This window comes from Oxyura jamaicensis, chromosome 9 (genome assembly GCF_011077185.1).
Source record: "Oxyura jamaicensis isolate SHBP4307 breed ruddy duck chromosome 9, BPBGC_Ojam_1.0, whole genome shotgun sequence".
NCBI classification, from domain to species: domain Eukaryota; kingdom Metazoa; phylum Chordata; class Aves; order Anseriformes; family Anatidae; genus Oxyura; species Oxyura jamaicensis.
Window position 1 is genome coordinate 4,303,416 of NC_048901.1, and position 16,065 is coordinate 4,319,480.

At 43.2% G+C, this 16,065-nt stretch overlaps 1 protein-coding gene across 18 annotated transcripts in view; it reads left to right on the forward strand.

The window, feature by feature from the left end:
- The window catches only part of DOCK10 (dedicator of cytokinesis 10), a 153,080-nt gene that overhangs the window by 41,289 nt on the left and 95,726 nt on the right, over nucleotides 1-16,065 (forward strand). For 12 of the 18 annotated variants that reach the window (XM_035335209.1, XM_035335218.1, XM_035335214.1 and 9 more), the window contains exon 2: nucleotides 13,486-13,605. In XM_035335209.1, coding sequence (XP_035191100.1) covers nucleotides 13,486-13,605 — 120 coding nt within the window. Of the gene's footprint in view, nucleotides 1-2,248; nucleotides 2,534-13,485; nucleotides 13,606-16,065 lie in introns of those variants that run through there. The other 6 variants (XM_035335211.1, XM_035335215.1, XM_035335201.1 and 3 more) reach the window with 4 other exon arrangements.

A 16,065-nucleotide genomic window follows, 5' to 3' on the forward strand; every position in this document is an offset into this window, starting at 1 on the left:
AGTAACATGAGGCTTGAAAGTCCATTGGACAAAGACACTCAGTGGAGTCAACTGGATAAGGACCAACAGGAAACCCGAACCTAAGTCCAGCCTTTGTATTATTTGGGAATAACACAAGTTCATCAAATTTTCATGAAGTAGTGGGGGCTTAGATGGGGGGAGAGGATGCCCTGGAAGGGCTCCTCAGCATTGCTGGAGGCAGGAAGCATAGGAGACAGCCTTCCCCTGCCGTGTGTGCGGAGGTTAAGGTTTCTGATGGAGCTAAAATGGGAATTTAAGTAGTGTCCTAAGCCAAACTTGAGGAGCAGTTTTTGCTGGCTTTATGCAGGCTGCAGAAGCTGACGGTGCAGGGAACCATCTTCCCTTTTGTACAGCATGGCATTAGGCTACACAGTTTTGGTTTAAGGAGCTGTCTTTTCCAGGTCCGCTCACTAAGTGGTGGTGCCTGTCGGCCTGCGCTTGGGCAATGCTGCAGGCGGCTGAGACAAGCAGCCCTGGAGATAGCTCTGTGTGCTCGAGTTACAGAAACGAGTCGATACGTTAAGGAGCCTCTGAGAGGAATTGATATCTGCTTAAAGTTAAGTCAGCAGGGCTGATGGATCCAGCGTTAAATTTAACTTCTGGCAAGGACCTTTTGTCTTGGCAGCTGTGTTCACTATGTTATGTGAGAGGCACTCGGGACTCGGTAAAGATAGTGTGGTGGTTGGGGAGAAAACAAGGGTGATTCCAACTTGGTTAGTGTTGTGGTTCTATATTGGTAGCCACTTGAAATGTCTGCATATCTTGGCAAAGAGCTTCTGTTGCCTTTTCTGTTTTCTAGTGCCAGATGCGGATGCTTTTCACGCTAAGTAGGAGTACAGTGAAATCTGTCTCAAGCAGTCACACAGCAGGCTGGTAAAATTCCATTTAAAGGAGGTGATCCCAAATACAAGGCTAAGTTATAAAGATATTGTTGAGATAGGGGTCTTGTTTGTTTGTTTAATTCATGAAGCTCATGCATTATATTTTAACTGTAGAAGCCAAAGGCAAACTCATCAGAGCGATGCGTGTTTGTAATACGCAGGCCGTATATGCTGTGCTCAGTGTGACCGGGCTCCTGGCACGGGAAGCCTGCATATGGAACAATCAAGTGGAAATTTTTAAGAGGTTTGTTCCTTTGGATCAAATGTTACTAATGCTGAAAAATGCCAGAAAGGGTTCATGGAATTCAGAATTATTTGCTCAAAGGAAAAGGGAGAAACAACAAAACAAAAAATCTGCAGATCTCAGAACAATTCACTGAAACAAGCTATGAAGTTGATGTTTATAGTTCAGTGTGCAAAACATCCTGAGTGAAAGAGCTGAAAAACTAATGATTCTCTTGGCCACACACACTGATATTAACTACAAAATAAGAAGACTTCACATAAATACTGTCCACATAGGGAAATGCAGGTTTTCTACTACAGCAGGACGAGTCCTCAGCCAGAACAAAGGAGAACAGAAGGGGCTGTGCGAGCACGTGCATGTGTGGACACTGAGGGGATTTGTTCAGGTCTGAGAGCCTGCAGAACATCCTGCTCCCCTTCTGCTCCCCATCCCCACCAGGGGCAGTGGGATGGGGGCTGCGCCAGCTCCCCATGGGGGTCCCAGGGCTGGCTGGGGGGTGGCAGGGGCTGCCGGCCCTCCTTGTGTACCCTCAGTGAGCTGGAGGCGCTGCCTCGCCAGGCAGAAACAGGCAGTGATTATTCCTAGCTGGGAGGCAACAAGCCTAAGACCAGATTTTACAGGTCAAAATGTATTTTCAACATCAGCACGTGAATGGCTCTGTTTCCCATTTTTCAACTGTCTGCAGATTTATAAGTTCGTGGGGTGCTTCCCCTTAGCGAAGTTTGGCGCCCCGTGAAAGGGGAACTGTTACCTCAGCCCGGCAGCAGAGCTGACGCTGGGCCGAGCAGCACCACGGCTGCTGTGCGGCCTGTTGCTGAGGCCTGCCATCACCCCGCTCAGCAGGAGATCCCCGTTTTTTGAGTGACTTTCTAGTTTGGGGACATGTGTGCTTGAAGGAGGAGTGCAGCCATTTCGGCTTTCGAATCAGGGAAGGTGGTGAGGGGAAAGGATGTAATGGTTTTTGAGGCAAAGATAGACATTCAGTTGTAAGACTTGTTGCTAGAACTTCCTGTTTTGATTTGCATAAGAGACGGGGGGTGGGTGTATTTATGGTTTAATGAGACACTGCCGCCTTAATAGAGCATTATTCACAGGAAGAAATGAGTTATTGCTGGCTTTCTTCTTTCTGTTCAGTTACTGTGGATACAGCATGTAAGTTTTAGACATACTTCCCTCTTGAACAGTATACGTAGCTTTCATTTGTTACGCTGAAGCAGAGGTTGAAGGATCACAGTTTTTAAAGAGCGATTTGTTTGCTGCTTGAATTCCTACTGATACAATGAGCTTTCGAGGGAGAGTTTTCAGAAGGGAGACCAGTGAACTGCGGAAGAAGAGAAAGACCATGAAGCGAGTGAACCGAGGAGAAATTCACAGACTGAGCTGCGTGAGTATGCCTCCTGTCCATCTCTTCTATGAAATTGTTGTGAAATTACAGGTCAAATACAAATAGGGGAGATCAGGATCTATTCCTTGGTGTGTGTTTGTAGGAATTGTATCAACCTGTATGACAAGGTACTGAACATCAGAGAACCACTACTTTACGACTGAAGTGTGGAGAGTTCAGTTTACATCAGGGAATGTGTTGTGTAGTATCATGTTGTCGATCAGGTACTGATAGCAGCATTATGTGATGCTCTGAGATGCCTGGTAATGCATGCTTGGTAGTTCTGTGAAAATCAGTAATGGTGCTTCTGGAGTAGAAAGTCCTCCGTGACTTCAGGTCTCATGATCTCCTATGTTCAATTTGTGCATTTGGAGGCCAGAAGCAGGAGAAAGTCACTCTCCTACAGAGCAGTGAGCAAGTGAAGGAAGATCCAGAGCCCTTGGTAGAAAGCTGGAGCGAGGTTCTACCCCATGGAGGTAAAGAGTGGCTTTGCCACTGATAGCACTGAGCCAAGACCGCACCTTGTGAAACTCCTATGTGTGGCACCGGGCAGGTCACGTTAACTCATTTTGCACCTAAGCTTTCTCAGCTAAAACTGAAACTGTAGAAAAGTTTTAGGTGAAACACTGTTGAGAAGACTAAGGCAAGTATTGGTTTTCAATATATTCCCTTGAGACACTACTTCAGATTTCAAATATTCAGTGGTTTCCTTAAGAATGATTTGTAGAAAATGGAGCATTTTCTTCATAACAGGTGTTCAGTTTTCTTGTGTAGTTTTGTGTATCAAAATAGATTGTGTTTGTGTGTGCAGTGAGGGTTTTCTTTTGGAGGCTGTTCTTCCTGCTGATGTAGCAAATAATTGGTGATAATACACTGAAGATATTTCTCATTTGCTTTCTTAAGAAGGAAAATATCTCTGCAATTGTAGAATGTTGTAACTGATGGTTTAGGACTGCCTGAGGTTGGTCTAGCAGTAAAGTGCTTGGTATTTGCTCATGACTAGCTGCCACTTTGGCTGTATATTTTATATGGAAGTGGATCTTTTTGACACGGCTACTTTACACTGTAGTTCCTGCTGCCCTGAGCTATTGTCATAAAGTCAAAGATGCTAAGGGCTAGAGAGGTTTTGAAGTTAACTCTCAAATGCTGCTAGATTTTCAGAAGTTCTCAGCTTTCAAAGAGTCCCCAGATAACTCTTGGAATTTTCCAACAGCGTTACACAGGTCTGTGTAAGCACTTCAGGGTGCTGAACATTGCATTCAGGGTGCATTTCAGTTACCACTGAAAACTTACTTGGTGTTAGGTACCTTTTAAGATGCTTGAGTCTCCTTTTGTTTCCTTGAAACTGACTCCAAAATTCAGTAGGATCACCCCTCAAAAACATAACATTCTTGAGATTTTTTTAAAAAATGACAACACCATCTTGGTGTTCACTGAAGAAATGTGAAGTTTAAGGAAGTCCCATGACTAAATATTTAAGAGGCTATACACCCCTTTACCCTTAATGAGGGTAATTACTTGGTTTCATCATGAAAAATTGAGTTAACTCATGAGTCCTTTAATTCATGTTAGCCTTTTGCAATCTACATAGATTTTTTAGAGCTTAAACTTTGTAGTCATAGATCCTGAGAATGAAGGCTAATGCAGGTGTTGAAAGCATCTAATGCTGACAGCTCACAAAACGTGTTAGGATGTAGGCACTGCTGCTGTTAAATGCTGGTTAGGAGGGATTTTTGTCATTATTGTGCGGATCCTGACTGTGTGTGATTAGTGCTCACTAGAAGTGGCTGAAGCCTTACAGGAAAGCAGAGTTCGACCTAAAACTAATCCTGAACAGCAGCAATAAATCAGTAGCCCGCCTGCAGGCAGTGCACAGTGCTTCCTGCAAAGTAGCTGGCTTTTATAATGCATGGGATATAAGTTGAGTTTTCAGGGGAATCTTGTCTTTTTTTTTCTGTTCTTTTCAGCCATAAGATGAGATGGGGTCACTGTGTCATGTTATCCTGTGGTTGTATTTCTCAATAGCTTGTTTTGCCCCTAGGAGACACAAGTACACTTGGCTTTACTTTTGTGGCTTGTGACCCGTGTCCTTCTACCCACTATTTCATAATTGGAGCATGTTAAATTGTTGGCCTGTGAGTACTTCTTGCTATCAATCCAGGAGCTTATCTCTCCTTCAGTCGCCAGCCTCTTGCAGATCTCCAAGTGGGGTTAGCTCCCACGGCAGCTGCAAAGGCCTGCGAAAGTGGGGCCTTATTCAGAGACAGAATTCCTATACCACACCTAGACCCGGGTTTTCTGTACATGGACTTTTATTATTTGATGGAAACTTGCTTTTGTAAGACTGATTATAATCTGATTAGTTTTAATTGATTGTAGATGGTTGATTGGGCTCAGTGTGGTTGACTAGATCTTGCTTTCATTTACATCATTTGTGTGCGTGTGGGCAAATGACTTGATAGCTATCTGATTGGGAGGGTGGTTGATACCAAGGAAAAGTTTATAAATTTCTGAAACTTGTGTCATTGGGAGAGTTGAGTTTAAGGTGCACGAACAATACTAATGTTTATGGATAAATCCCCAGTGGAAACACAGACATATGATTTAGTCAGATAAGTAGAATGAAAAATATCTGTAACTCATGAAGACATAAGGAACCAGAGGATAGTTAGAAAAAGGGAGATATTTACTGCATATCTGAAGGAGGACAACATACATGAGGACTGTCGTGCAAGATGCTGACTTACTGCTAAGTACTCTCTAGAAATCAAGTGTTATTTTTGGGAAGTTTATTTAAAGATAATGCTAACATTTTTGTCAGTTGTTCTTTGATTCAGGGATTTCTGAAGAGTCCGAGCCCCTTTCAAAAACATTCTTTCTTATTCTACAAGTCTAGGACTTCATACATCTACATTTTAGTGTTTAAGTGAAAATGGACCACATAGTTTGTGCAATTTCTTGGAATTTCATCATGGGATTAATGATAGTGATCTAAGTCTTTAGTGTCAGAGTATGATCTGATGAGCAGACATTAGGTTTCTCTCTGGTTCTAAATATTCACTGCAAAAAAAAAAAAAAAAAAAGAAAAAAGTCTTATGTAGTCTTAAAAACCAAAAGTCAACTAAAAAGAAAACTTTACTTTTGAAGCACATAAAATAGTTTTGAAAATCAATTCACTGATGTTCATTGTGTTCTGCAAAATGCGCACCTCTTGTATAGCAGGATTGTGCTAAATGAGACTGGTGGAAGCGTCACCTGTAGCGTCACTGCATGCGTCTTCCCTGCTGTCCTGAGCCTCACAGACCATGGGTGGATCTCTGCGTCTCCTTTATTTGTCCAGCTTGGACAGCAGGAGGGAACTGGTCTGGTCTGATTTTGTTACTATTAACCAATTCTATTACTCCTGCATGGAGAATGTAGCTGTCAGAGCTGTTTTCCATATTTTCTATGAAGACCATCTGATTGCAAAAACTGGGGGGCAGTAAAGTAGATCTTAAAGTAGATTTTCCATGGACTACAGTGCAGTGACTCCCTCCCTCCGTCTCTCTTGCATGCATGCACACAAGTGGTGTTTACATAAGCTTCTAAGCTTCCAGTATAGTTTTGGTTGAACCCACTACGTACTGTTTGCAGAATGGATAGTTTTATTAATATCCCTCTTTGCAACCGTGAGTCTGCCCAGCTGAGACCTTGCTAGAAAAGCAGACACGGCTGGCAGTTGTTTACAGACCGGCTGAACTCGACTTGCTCCAGCCTCCTCTTCATGCCCAGGGCAGCACAAGTCGCTTTTCCCTCCCCAGGGTGAGGCCGTTGCTCCCAAGGCCGCCATCTGCATGCTCTGCCCCCAGATGTCCCTGCTCACCCCCACAGCTTCCATCTCATCTTCCCAGACCCCTTGCACAGCATCCTACCAGTCTGTTCTGATATCTGTACGAAGATGAGAGAATGGCATCTTTGGCTTTTGCCTGCTTTCTTTAAGAACAGATTGAGCTTTAAAGCCCGTTTGTTGCTGTAACTGTGCTCTTTTTGTGGCTGAGGTTAGGTAAGGGGAATGAAGTGGCTGCGTGGTGCCAGGTTAGAGGTCTGTGTAAATTCAACTTAAAAACAACTTCAAGATATTTTACAAGACTTTCTTGTTTTTCCCCTGAAGTGACCCATGGACAAACATTTAGTCTAGGCTTCAGAAGTACTAACTATTTAGAAATTGTCATTTATGAAGTTTTAAAAAATGTGGCCGTTTCTTTAGAGGTTGTGTTGTCAGTGACACAATAATGATCGTCTCCTCTCCACCTAAAATGGTTTCTAGCTATGGAGCAAACACTGGGCACACAGGTTGTTTTCTTGTTCCTGAAATATTTTGCGGGCTATGTTTGTAGTTCTAGCTAATGTGTAAAATGGCAAGTGCAAGTCATTGAAGATGCGCGTGCACGTATCGTCCAGATTCAGAAAGCACCACACCAAGCATACAATGGCAAGCATGCACTCGTGGCTGAGAAACAGAAATCAGGAAATGCTTACGAGCAAGTCAAGCCAGCACGAAGCAACCCCCATCTCCCCAGTGCATGGATGTTTGAGCTGGCGGCTCTGTGTGGCTTCCGGGTTTTAACCATTAGTAAGAGAGCTCTAGTCGGCCTGGCGCTTTCAGAATTCATGCTGAAAGCAGCAATAAAGTCTGCCTTGAGAAATATCAGGCGATACGAAGAGTAGGTCACTCACATGTGTCTGAGAACGGGTCCTGTGGTTGTCGTCCTAACCCCGTCGCCCGCCGGCCTGTTGGGTGTGCCACTGAGGCCTCAGCTGGCTGCGTGGCTAAAATGGAAATGGCCTGGCTCAGCTCATCCGTTTTCAGATATTTAGTGCTCTCCATTCTCTTACAGTGATTTTTAAAGGAAAATAGGAAAATGTGCTGGAAAATAGGCACAGTAGATCTTTATAGATCTTGATCCGCAAAACAATGATAATTTATTATGTAAACAATTAGGATTTTTGGAAACTAATTTCTGAATCACTGAGAATTTGGGGGGAGGGGGAAGGGTTGGATCTTTGTAGTTCTTCACAATTTTCTCTGTAGCAGAATTGTATGGGAACTGGCAGTCCCATTAATGAAATTTACTGGCACGTCAGCCTCACCACTGCCACTGCAGGGTATCAGATATGCTGTGCCATTCTGACAGACCGACTGGATTCCTTCCCAGGTACAGTTCTGCAAGTTTTCATGAAAGACATTACAAATTAAACATTTTAGACCTGACAAGTGAACTTATCTGAGGGTGGGAGGGAAGGGGTGTCACAGAAAATTTTCTTTGTACCACTGATTTCAACAAACTTGTTGATTGTGGATTGCATACTGAGCCAGCTGTAGCCTTGCCACTGCCTAGTGGCAAGGAGACACACACATCGCTCCAGCAAAAAGCAGACATTTTGGTGACTCCATTAAATGCGAATGGTCTTCTAGCCTCAGCTTCAGCTCGCTGAAATATTCAGGGAGCTGTGGCCAGCACGCACTGGAGCAGGTCTGAAGACAGGGTTAAATTCAGCCCTAACAACACACCTCCTCCAAAAGTCATGGAGTCCTGGCTGTTCTTCAGTGCAGTTCTGACAGGCTTGGCCAAGAAATATTTAAGTTAAGTTGGCCCACCCTGGTGGAATGAAATTAACTACATATATTAACTACATAAAAATCCACAGTCATGTTCTGTGCCAGCTACAGTATATAACTGGGGACAGGAAGGGAAGAAGAAGTAGTCTGGGAAGCACTTTACATTGATGCCATCCCAGGAGTTAATTTATTTTGCTGTTGTGAATTTTAGTAGGATTGGGCTTGGTTAATAGTATCATCGAGAAGTCTATTAAAAAAAAATGAGGAAAGATGATATTATTTCAATAAGTGGCCCTTTCTCTTGTAAGCCTGTCCCTTTCAGTATCTCAAAGTATATGAGATTGGTTTGTCTAAAATCACAGTTCATAACTTGGCAAAACACTAAATCAGTCTTGCTTGATTGTGACCAATCTGGCCATCACAATTCTTCTGAATTTTTAAGAATACACAGTGGATCCTCCTGTCACTAAGAAATGTTTTTCTTAGGTAACCAGAGTCCGTCAGCTTGGATTGTTGATTTTATCAGTGTTTTTCATTTTCTTCTTTCTGGCATGGGGACTTTAAGAGAAAAAAATTATTTAAGCATCTTTAAAAAAAAAATAAATGCCAGATACTCAGAAATTGGTATCTGGCAATATACTGATATGTATTTAAAGCATTAGAAAATCATAACATTTGGTCTAGTTTATCTTTAGAATGAGGAAGTGCTTGGGATGACTATCCAGACACTGTTGGTCTCAGTTACATCAGTTCCTCCTTTAACGAGTGTTCACAGAAACATGACTTCAGGAGGATGACATGGCAGTCATATTGTCATACAACTATGAAGAAAAGGTGGGTACTAGCACCAACAGAAAGTCTCTGCAGCTGGAGGCAAGCCGTGTACCATATCTGTTTTGTTAAAATCAATTTTGTGGATATTTTGGTTATCATTGCAGGGAAAATAATGCTTTTGTTATCTGGATCAGAAGACTATGGTCTAGGTCTCATTAAGGGAGGTGGGTTTTTACGGTGCTGTTCAAACTGAACGTCACATGTGGAGTTCTGAGCTGAAGTGAAGCAGTGATTGTCCCGCTGTGGTGTTGGCTCCGGTGCTTGTTAGAGACCTTAACTATTCAGAAAGAGTTTGGGAAAGTTGGCTAAACAACGTGCAGAAGTATGGTCGACTGCACAGTGTCAGCATGTAACGTAAATGGTTCTGTTGTGGTGGTTAGAGCAGGTGAGGAGTCGGAGAGGGCCTTTTACAATGTGTATTCACAACCATTGCAGTGCACCTAAGTGTAATTCATTACTCACTAGAGATAGAGAATATAAAAAGCACTATAAAAATCCAAGCCAGCATAATTTGATCTTGGCACACAGATCGCTCGGTTGGTCCGCTTCCAAAAAGAACAGACAAGTTAAATTGAGGAGAGGCAGCACTCTGGTTATTAAAGCTTTAAATCAGCCCTGCTCATTTACAAATCTCTGCTAGTGCTTGCAGGGAGAAACCTGCTAATCCCGACGTCACCACTTCGGTCTGCCTGTGACAAGCGAACTGAACAGTCATTCACGTCTTCCGGAGAGAAACTGCGAACTGGAGCAGCTGCCGCCTGCTGTCACAAGCGCAGCGCTGAGCGCTGTAGTGCCGGCCTCTGCCAAAGCCAAAGTACTGGCTCTGCCAGGGACGGGGTGGGTGTGCGCCTTGCCTGGTGTGCAGGTTTGTAAGGTTGTGCAGGAATGTGCTGAGGCTGGGACCGTGGAGGGTCAGGCTGGGGGTTAGGGAAAGGTTCTGCACCCAGAGGGTGGTCGGGCACTGAACAGGCTCCTCAGGGCAGTGGTCACAGCACCGAGCTGCTGGAGCTCAAGGAGTGTTTGGGCAGCTCTCTCAGACACCTGGCCTGGTTTTCGGGTGGTCCTGTGTGGAGTCAGGGGTTGGACTCGATGGTCCTTGTGGGTCCCTTTGAATGCAAGACATTCTGTGGTTTATATCTCACTGAGCAAGGATTGATAAAGAGGTCTCACATTTACTACATTGTCATGCTTCATGTCAGCAGTGAATGGACTGGATTATCTCTGCAATATATTGAACAGAGTGGGTTATTACTTGTGTCTCTGATTTATGAGACTTGGAGTGATGCAGTGTTGCATTTTCTGCAGGATTTTGCTGTGAAGTTGTAGAAAGAATGACATTGGTCACTGCATCACTAGAAAAACATCATAAACATTGAAGGGCTTCACTGAAAAGCTTTGCAATAGCTGTGATAATGTCACATCTGCTTCTGTCTAGGTGCATTTTGGATGCATCATCCTTTCTGTAAGACCTTTCTGTTAACTTCTGTTCACGTGTTTCTACCAGCTCGTGCACTTTGGCTCCCAGCACGGCCAAGCAGAGAATCAGTGCTGTGGGAGCAGCGATGTGTATAGCTCACTCTGTTTCCCTGCTTCAGGGTTTTCTCAAGTTTCATTCTCGCCCCGCATAAATGACCTTGCAACTGCCGAGGAGAACTTTGGCCCTGAAGTGTTTCATACATTGATCAGGAGTGGCTTTCTGAGTGCTGCCTGTTTCTGAGGAGAAAGGGGAGGCAAAGCTTGCCCTGCCTCTGCCCGTGGCTGAGCAGCTGTGTGTCTCTGGTTTTGAAGGAGATGTGGCTACACTCACTCCAGCCTCGCAGGGATTTCCAGGAGGAAGAAGAAATATCTCTTCATTCTCTCAGTCCCAGCAAATAGGGTGGTTCCCATCTGCACAGAGAAGCTGCAAATGCCATGAGTTTTTATGGGAATTCCCCCCATATTTCAAGAGTCCAAAGATTTGTGGGATTCCCCAGCTCTTTCTTACTCTATAACTATAGGAGGAAGGTAGCTACTTATAGCTTGTTTACTTAGTGTTTTTTTTGTTTTTTTTTTTTTTTTTTTTTAATAAAAGAAATGTCTATGAAGTTTCTTGGGAGTACAGGACCTAGATTAATGGTGTTTTGACACCTCTCTGTTTTGGTGTGGACATTGATGGTTACAGTGGCATGCCTGACTTGCTAAAACCTGAGACTGTTGTGAGACCACTAGTGCTATGGTATCTGCTTTAGGAAGGGGGGGTTCCCACTGCAGTTAATGTTGTGAACTTTCTGCAGAAAACATACATGTTTTAGTGAAACCACTACACGGGGAAAATGCCTGTAAGAAACACGTGTACCTCAAAAAATCAGTGTGTGTTTTTTTCACTTTTACTTTGCCCTTTTTTTTTTTTCTTGCAAGTGGTTGCTGTAAGGCTTCCTACTGAAGATCAAGTACACTGCTACAGTTTTGCTTTCTTCTGAACACAGATGGAGTTAACTAATTTTCAGACCTGGGCATCATTAGTGGTACAGCAGATGGTGCACTCAGCATGCGTCGCTGGTGTTCTCTTCCTCCTTGAGACTTATGTCTATATAGGAATATTTAATTAATAGATATAATTAGATTTAATGAAGGAGAGCCTAAAACTTGTGGGTCAAGGGTACTGCAGTGCCTTAACGCGACTTGAAAGGAAGGGAGAGCGAGCTGTGTCTGGTGAGATGGGTGGATGAGCCCATTGGGCTCCTGTGGGGAGCTGCTGTAGGTAGGTGGCAGACTGAAAACACCACGCTAAAGAATACTGCTTGAGCTTCAACCCAAGTGTTTCTTGGGTAGGACTGGACGTTAACGTGTCAGCTATTGCTGCCCAGGGCCAAGTTCTGGCCTGTGACAGTCTGAGGTAAGATGAACGGGGTAATGTGAAATCTCAAGTGCTCTGTTAGGGTGCCTTGTCTTACCATGCACTAGTGTACAGACCTGTCACAGAATCTAATCGAGTCTTAAAGATGATTCTCCTCTTTGGGGCCTTCTGTTTTACAGTGTATTTTCTAAAGATAAGGTTTTGGTCCTGTTTTCCTGTTAAACAGTCCCAAATTTTATTTCTAATTCAGTGTCCCTTTCATGACTCTGACACAAGTTGGACAACTATCCTGGTCTCCAGGTTCATCCAAGAGGGAATCTAGTACAGTATCCACGGGTTATAAGCCCTTCTTATTTTATTTCATGGGAATAGCTCTTCTAGTGGCTTCCTGAAGTTGGTCGTTACACCATGTTTAGATAGGCCAAATATTGTTTATTTTTCCCCTTTCCCTCGCATCCTACAGCAATATTCATGAGCCAGTGTCTTTGGGAAAGAGCTTTCAAAAAAGCTCTATTTATTACTGTTATTTGTTGATCTTATCTATTTTTTATGTCTTTAATATCTCAACATCAGTCAATACTGCCTTTGGCCTGTGAATACTAAATATTGCTGACTAGTAGAAATTTATTAACTTTTAAGCTGGCAAGCACAACTAAGAGAGGTAGGTATTAGGCTGAACTGTTGAAGGAACAGCTACAACTTTTTAAATCGCGTCTCCATCCTTGGAGGTTTTCAGGATTCGTCTGGGCAAGTTCCTGATCCAATTTGCCCCCCTTTGAATAACAGGCTGGACTGGGAGACCTTGGGGGAGGTCCATGGTTATTCTGTGTCTGATAAGCTGAACAGCCATTGAATGACTTCATAGGAGCATTTGTATCTCCGTGTTTTGGTCTATATTGTGTCTGTATTGCTGATACTTAATTAAACTTTTCATAGATCCATTTGATACAAACGAGGGTTTGAACTTAATGTAGAAGGGAAAGGTGTACACAAGGGCCAGGGTAAAATTTTGAGATGTCTGTAATTACGGAAAAAGGAGGAACTCTTGAGAACAAAGTTAAAAGAGGGAGCAACTGCTGTCTTTGGACCATCACATGTACGATGGACCATGTGTATATTATATGTATAAACCATATGCTGTGGACAATCATCAGATTGTCCTTTGGAGAACTTTGGTTTATGGAGATGTAGAAGCTTTCTTTTCTGATACACCATGGTTTTGGTCTAGCTAAGAGGGAGAAGCAGCTTTATATTATTCTGAATAGCACAGTGCAAGAACAGTGGGTAAAATACAACTTCTACTCTACAACATATTAGCTCTAAATAATATTTATATTCCATTCAAATTGCGTCCATCTGTCTATTGTTCTACAGATATTTACAGAGAAAGAGTGTTCCAGGGAATGACAGACAATGTGGTGGGTTTAGTCTCTGTAATGAGCTGACAAATGGCCCTTGAATTATCAGGTTGAGAACAACCATTATGACTGGCCCAGCTTCCTCACTTCTGCTTCTATGAATCAGCTCAGCTGCAGCAAGCTATGGAGAGGTGGGAGGGTCATCATTCATATTTTGATGTAAATAAAATAAAATAAAAAATGCAGATCTCTGTTTATACAGGGAAAAAAAGGGGGGGAGAATTTGAGTGTAGCGAGATTACCTGATCTGTTTTTTTCTCTACAGCAGGAAAAACCCAAACTCTTGGAGCCTTTGGATTATGAAGCTGTCATCACAGAAATTGAAAAAAATATTGGGGATAGCCTGTTTAAAGATCTGATATTGTTCCCTGATGATGACTTTTCAGTAAGTACAAGGCAAATGTGTGTTGTTCTTTCTCTTAAGTTTGTCTACTTGTTTATTTTACCCTCACTGTTAGAGGGAGACACAGAAGTGTCCCCAGGGCTCTCTAAGATTTTTCTTAGTTTACACATAGCTCCTTACTCCTCTCCTACCAAATTCACTCTTTTTTTTTTCCCTGACATTCGTACATGAGTGAGTTTATAATTCAGTATTAGATACAGCACAAAGCCCTGGTTGTTCCCAAACATATTTCAAGACCTCATAAAATGTTTTATTCCATAACATGTACTTTGTTTGCTCAACACAGGGGCAGTTTAGCCTGTGCTGGAATTTTTCCTTACTATTATAATCTAATTGAATTATACTTCCATAATTTACTTGAAATCAATCTGATCCTATATTCTATTGGATATAGTTGGCCACTAGAGTTGCCCAATGTCTCTTGGACTTCTGCTCAGTCAGACTTTTTGGGTGGCAGCTGTAACATATTTCCCAGCTGCGTCAGCAACTTGAGTTTCCACGAAAAGGGTAAACCTGAACAGACTTGAATTTTGTTTGGTTTTGGGGCTTTCTCAAATTTCTCTCCAGTGGGGATGGAGATCTGGCAAGCTGTCCCTGAGCGATGGGGATGCGGAGTCCCCAGTGCCCAAGGCAGCCCCTGTGGTGTGATGCTGACAGGCTGTGGGTAGCAGAGCCCACAGCCGCGAGGCTGCCTGACCTCATCCATGGTTCCCCAGTGCTCGGCCTGCTGAGCTGCAAAGAAATCAAAAATCTGGAAGTCTGGGGCAGGGGTGGCTCAGGAGGGCAGGGGCTGCCTGCAGGGAGGCTTGGGAGACATGCTGCCAGGCAAGTAAGCTGGCAGATTGCCCACACCTTACAGCAACTTCTTCAGAATCAACCAATCTCTGCGAAAGATTTTGATAAATAGGCGTTCTCTAATGGAAATACATTTCAATCTGTGACCGATTGTAACTGCTGTGTGAGAGCCCTTCCCATCAGCTCATGGCACTGCTGCTGTCCTGGGGGGGCAGCTTAATCTAATAGACTGCTTTGTTTTACTAAATGGCTCTATTTCCTTGGTGGCATTAACTGAGTTAATGTGCTCGTGGGATTGAGAGAGAACTGAACAGAATACATTTCCACATCACCGTTAATTCCTTGATCCATTTTGCACATTTGTGAATTTATGAAATTGAAATTTAGCATTATAAAGCTGACTAGACTTACTGTGTGCTGTCACAAGGCCCCTGAGCCCCTGGATTTAGAGTAACTGAGCCCAAGTCAGCAGAGCAAAAGAAGCTGTTTCTTCTCAGCAAAAGAAGAATCATGTCCTTCTGCTCCAGACCTCTGCCTGTCAAACCATATTTTCATATCCTTATTTTAATTTCATTTTTAGCAGTTGCAGCCTGGCCTTTAGTGCAGTTACTTCTATTTTGTTTCCTCTGTGTTATGGAGAATAACTGCAAAGCACAGTGTACTCAGTAAAATAATAACAATTAAAAACCACAGAGAGGTACTTGCATGGTAGGGATGACCTGTACTCATAAAAGAGCAGAGGCAGAGGTAGGTCCATTGCCTTGCAATAAAACAGTCTCTTTTCTTTGTTATCTTCTTGTTGAAGTCGGCTGCAGTAACAAGAGCTTATGTCACCAGACAGGGCTGCAGAGCTTCAATAGCAGACAGGTTTTTCAGCTGCAGAGCATCTATTTATAGCGCTGCTCCTTCCTGCTGAAATATCACCTGTGCACAGCAGTCTGGGTCAGCCATTTGAGTAGAAAGAGATCCAGGTCTGACTGAATTAGGAGATGCTCAGGCTGGCTCTGAGTGTTATTTAATGTGATAATGCCCCAGGAAATGGTGGACGTTACTGTTTAAAAGCAATGATTAGAATTGCTTCAGACTTCATAGCTCAGTGATGATGCAGCCCCACTTTGGGCCTGTGTTAGCAAAAGTTTATTAAGAGTGAAACCCAAGCAAATGTGGGAGGTGAAGTAGTTAGCATAAGAGAAAATTTGGCTTTTAACACTGATGTGCCCTTTCTGGATCTGTAGTATTTAACAGTAATGCAGTTATTCCCACAAGGCCTTTGTAAGTCACTTCCAACATCCCACAAGAAGTCTGTGGGACAGCAAAGCCTTCTTGGCATCTTGGTATCAGTCTGAACCTGATGTTCCTCCATGTCCCTGCATTTCAACAGAGGAATTCAGCATGTGTTATGAAGATGCATTCTGCAGTTTAACTCCAGCTGGGGAAAAGATGCTTCATGTTTTTGTGACTGTGCCTAATAATTATTTTAAAAAAAAATCCTATCAGTTCCACTTCTTGTTTTCCTGGCAGTGCCTTGCTTGCTAACGCTGCTCCTGCCTGCCCAAAGTCCAATTTCCCTTTGAAAATAGCATGCAGCTCTGCTCCTGGATCCCGTAAACAAATTGTCCTTTTGTTGTTGTTCTGGGAAACAATGGC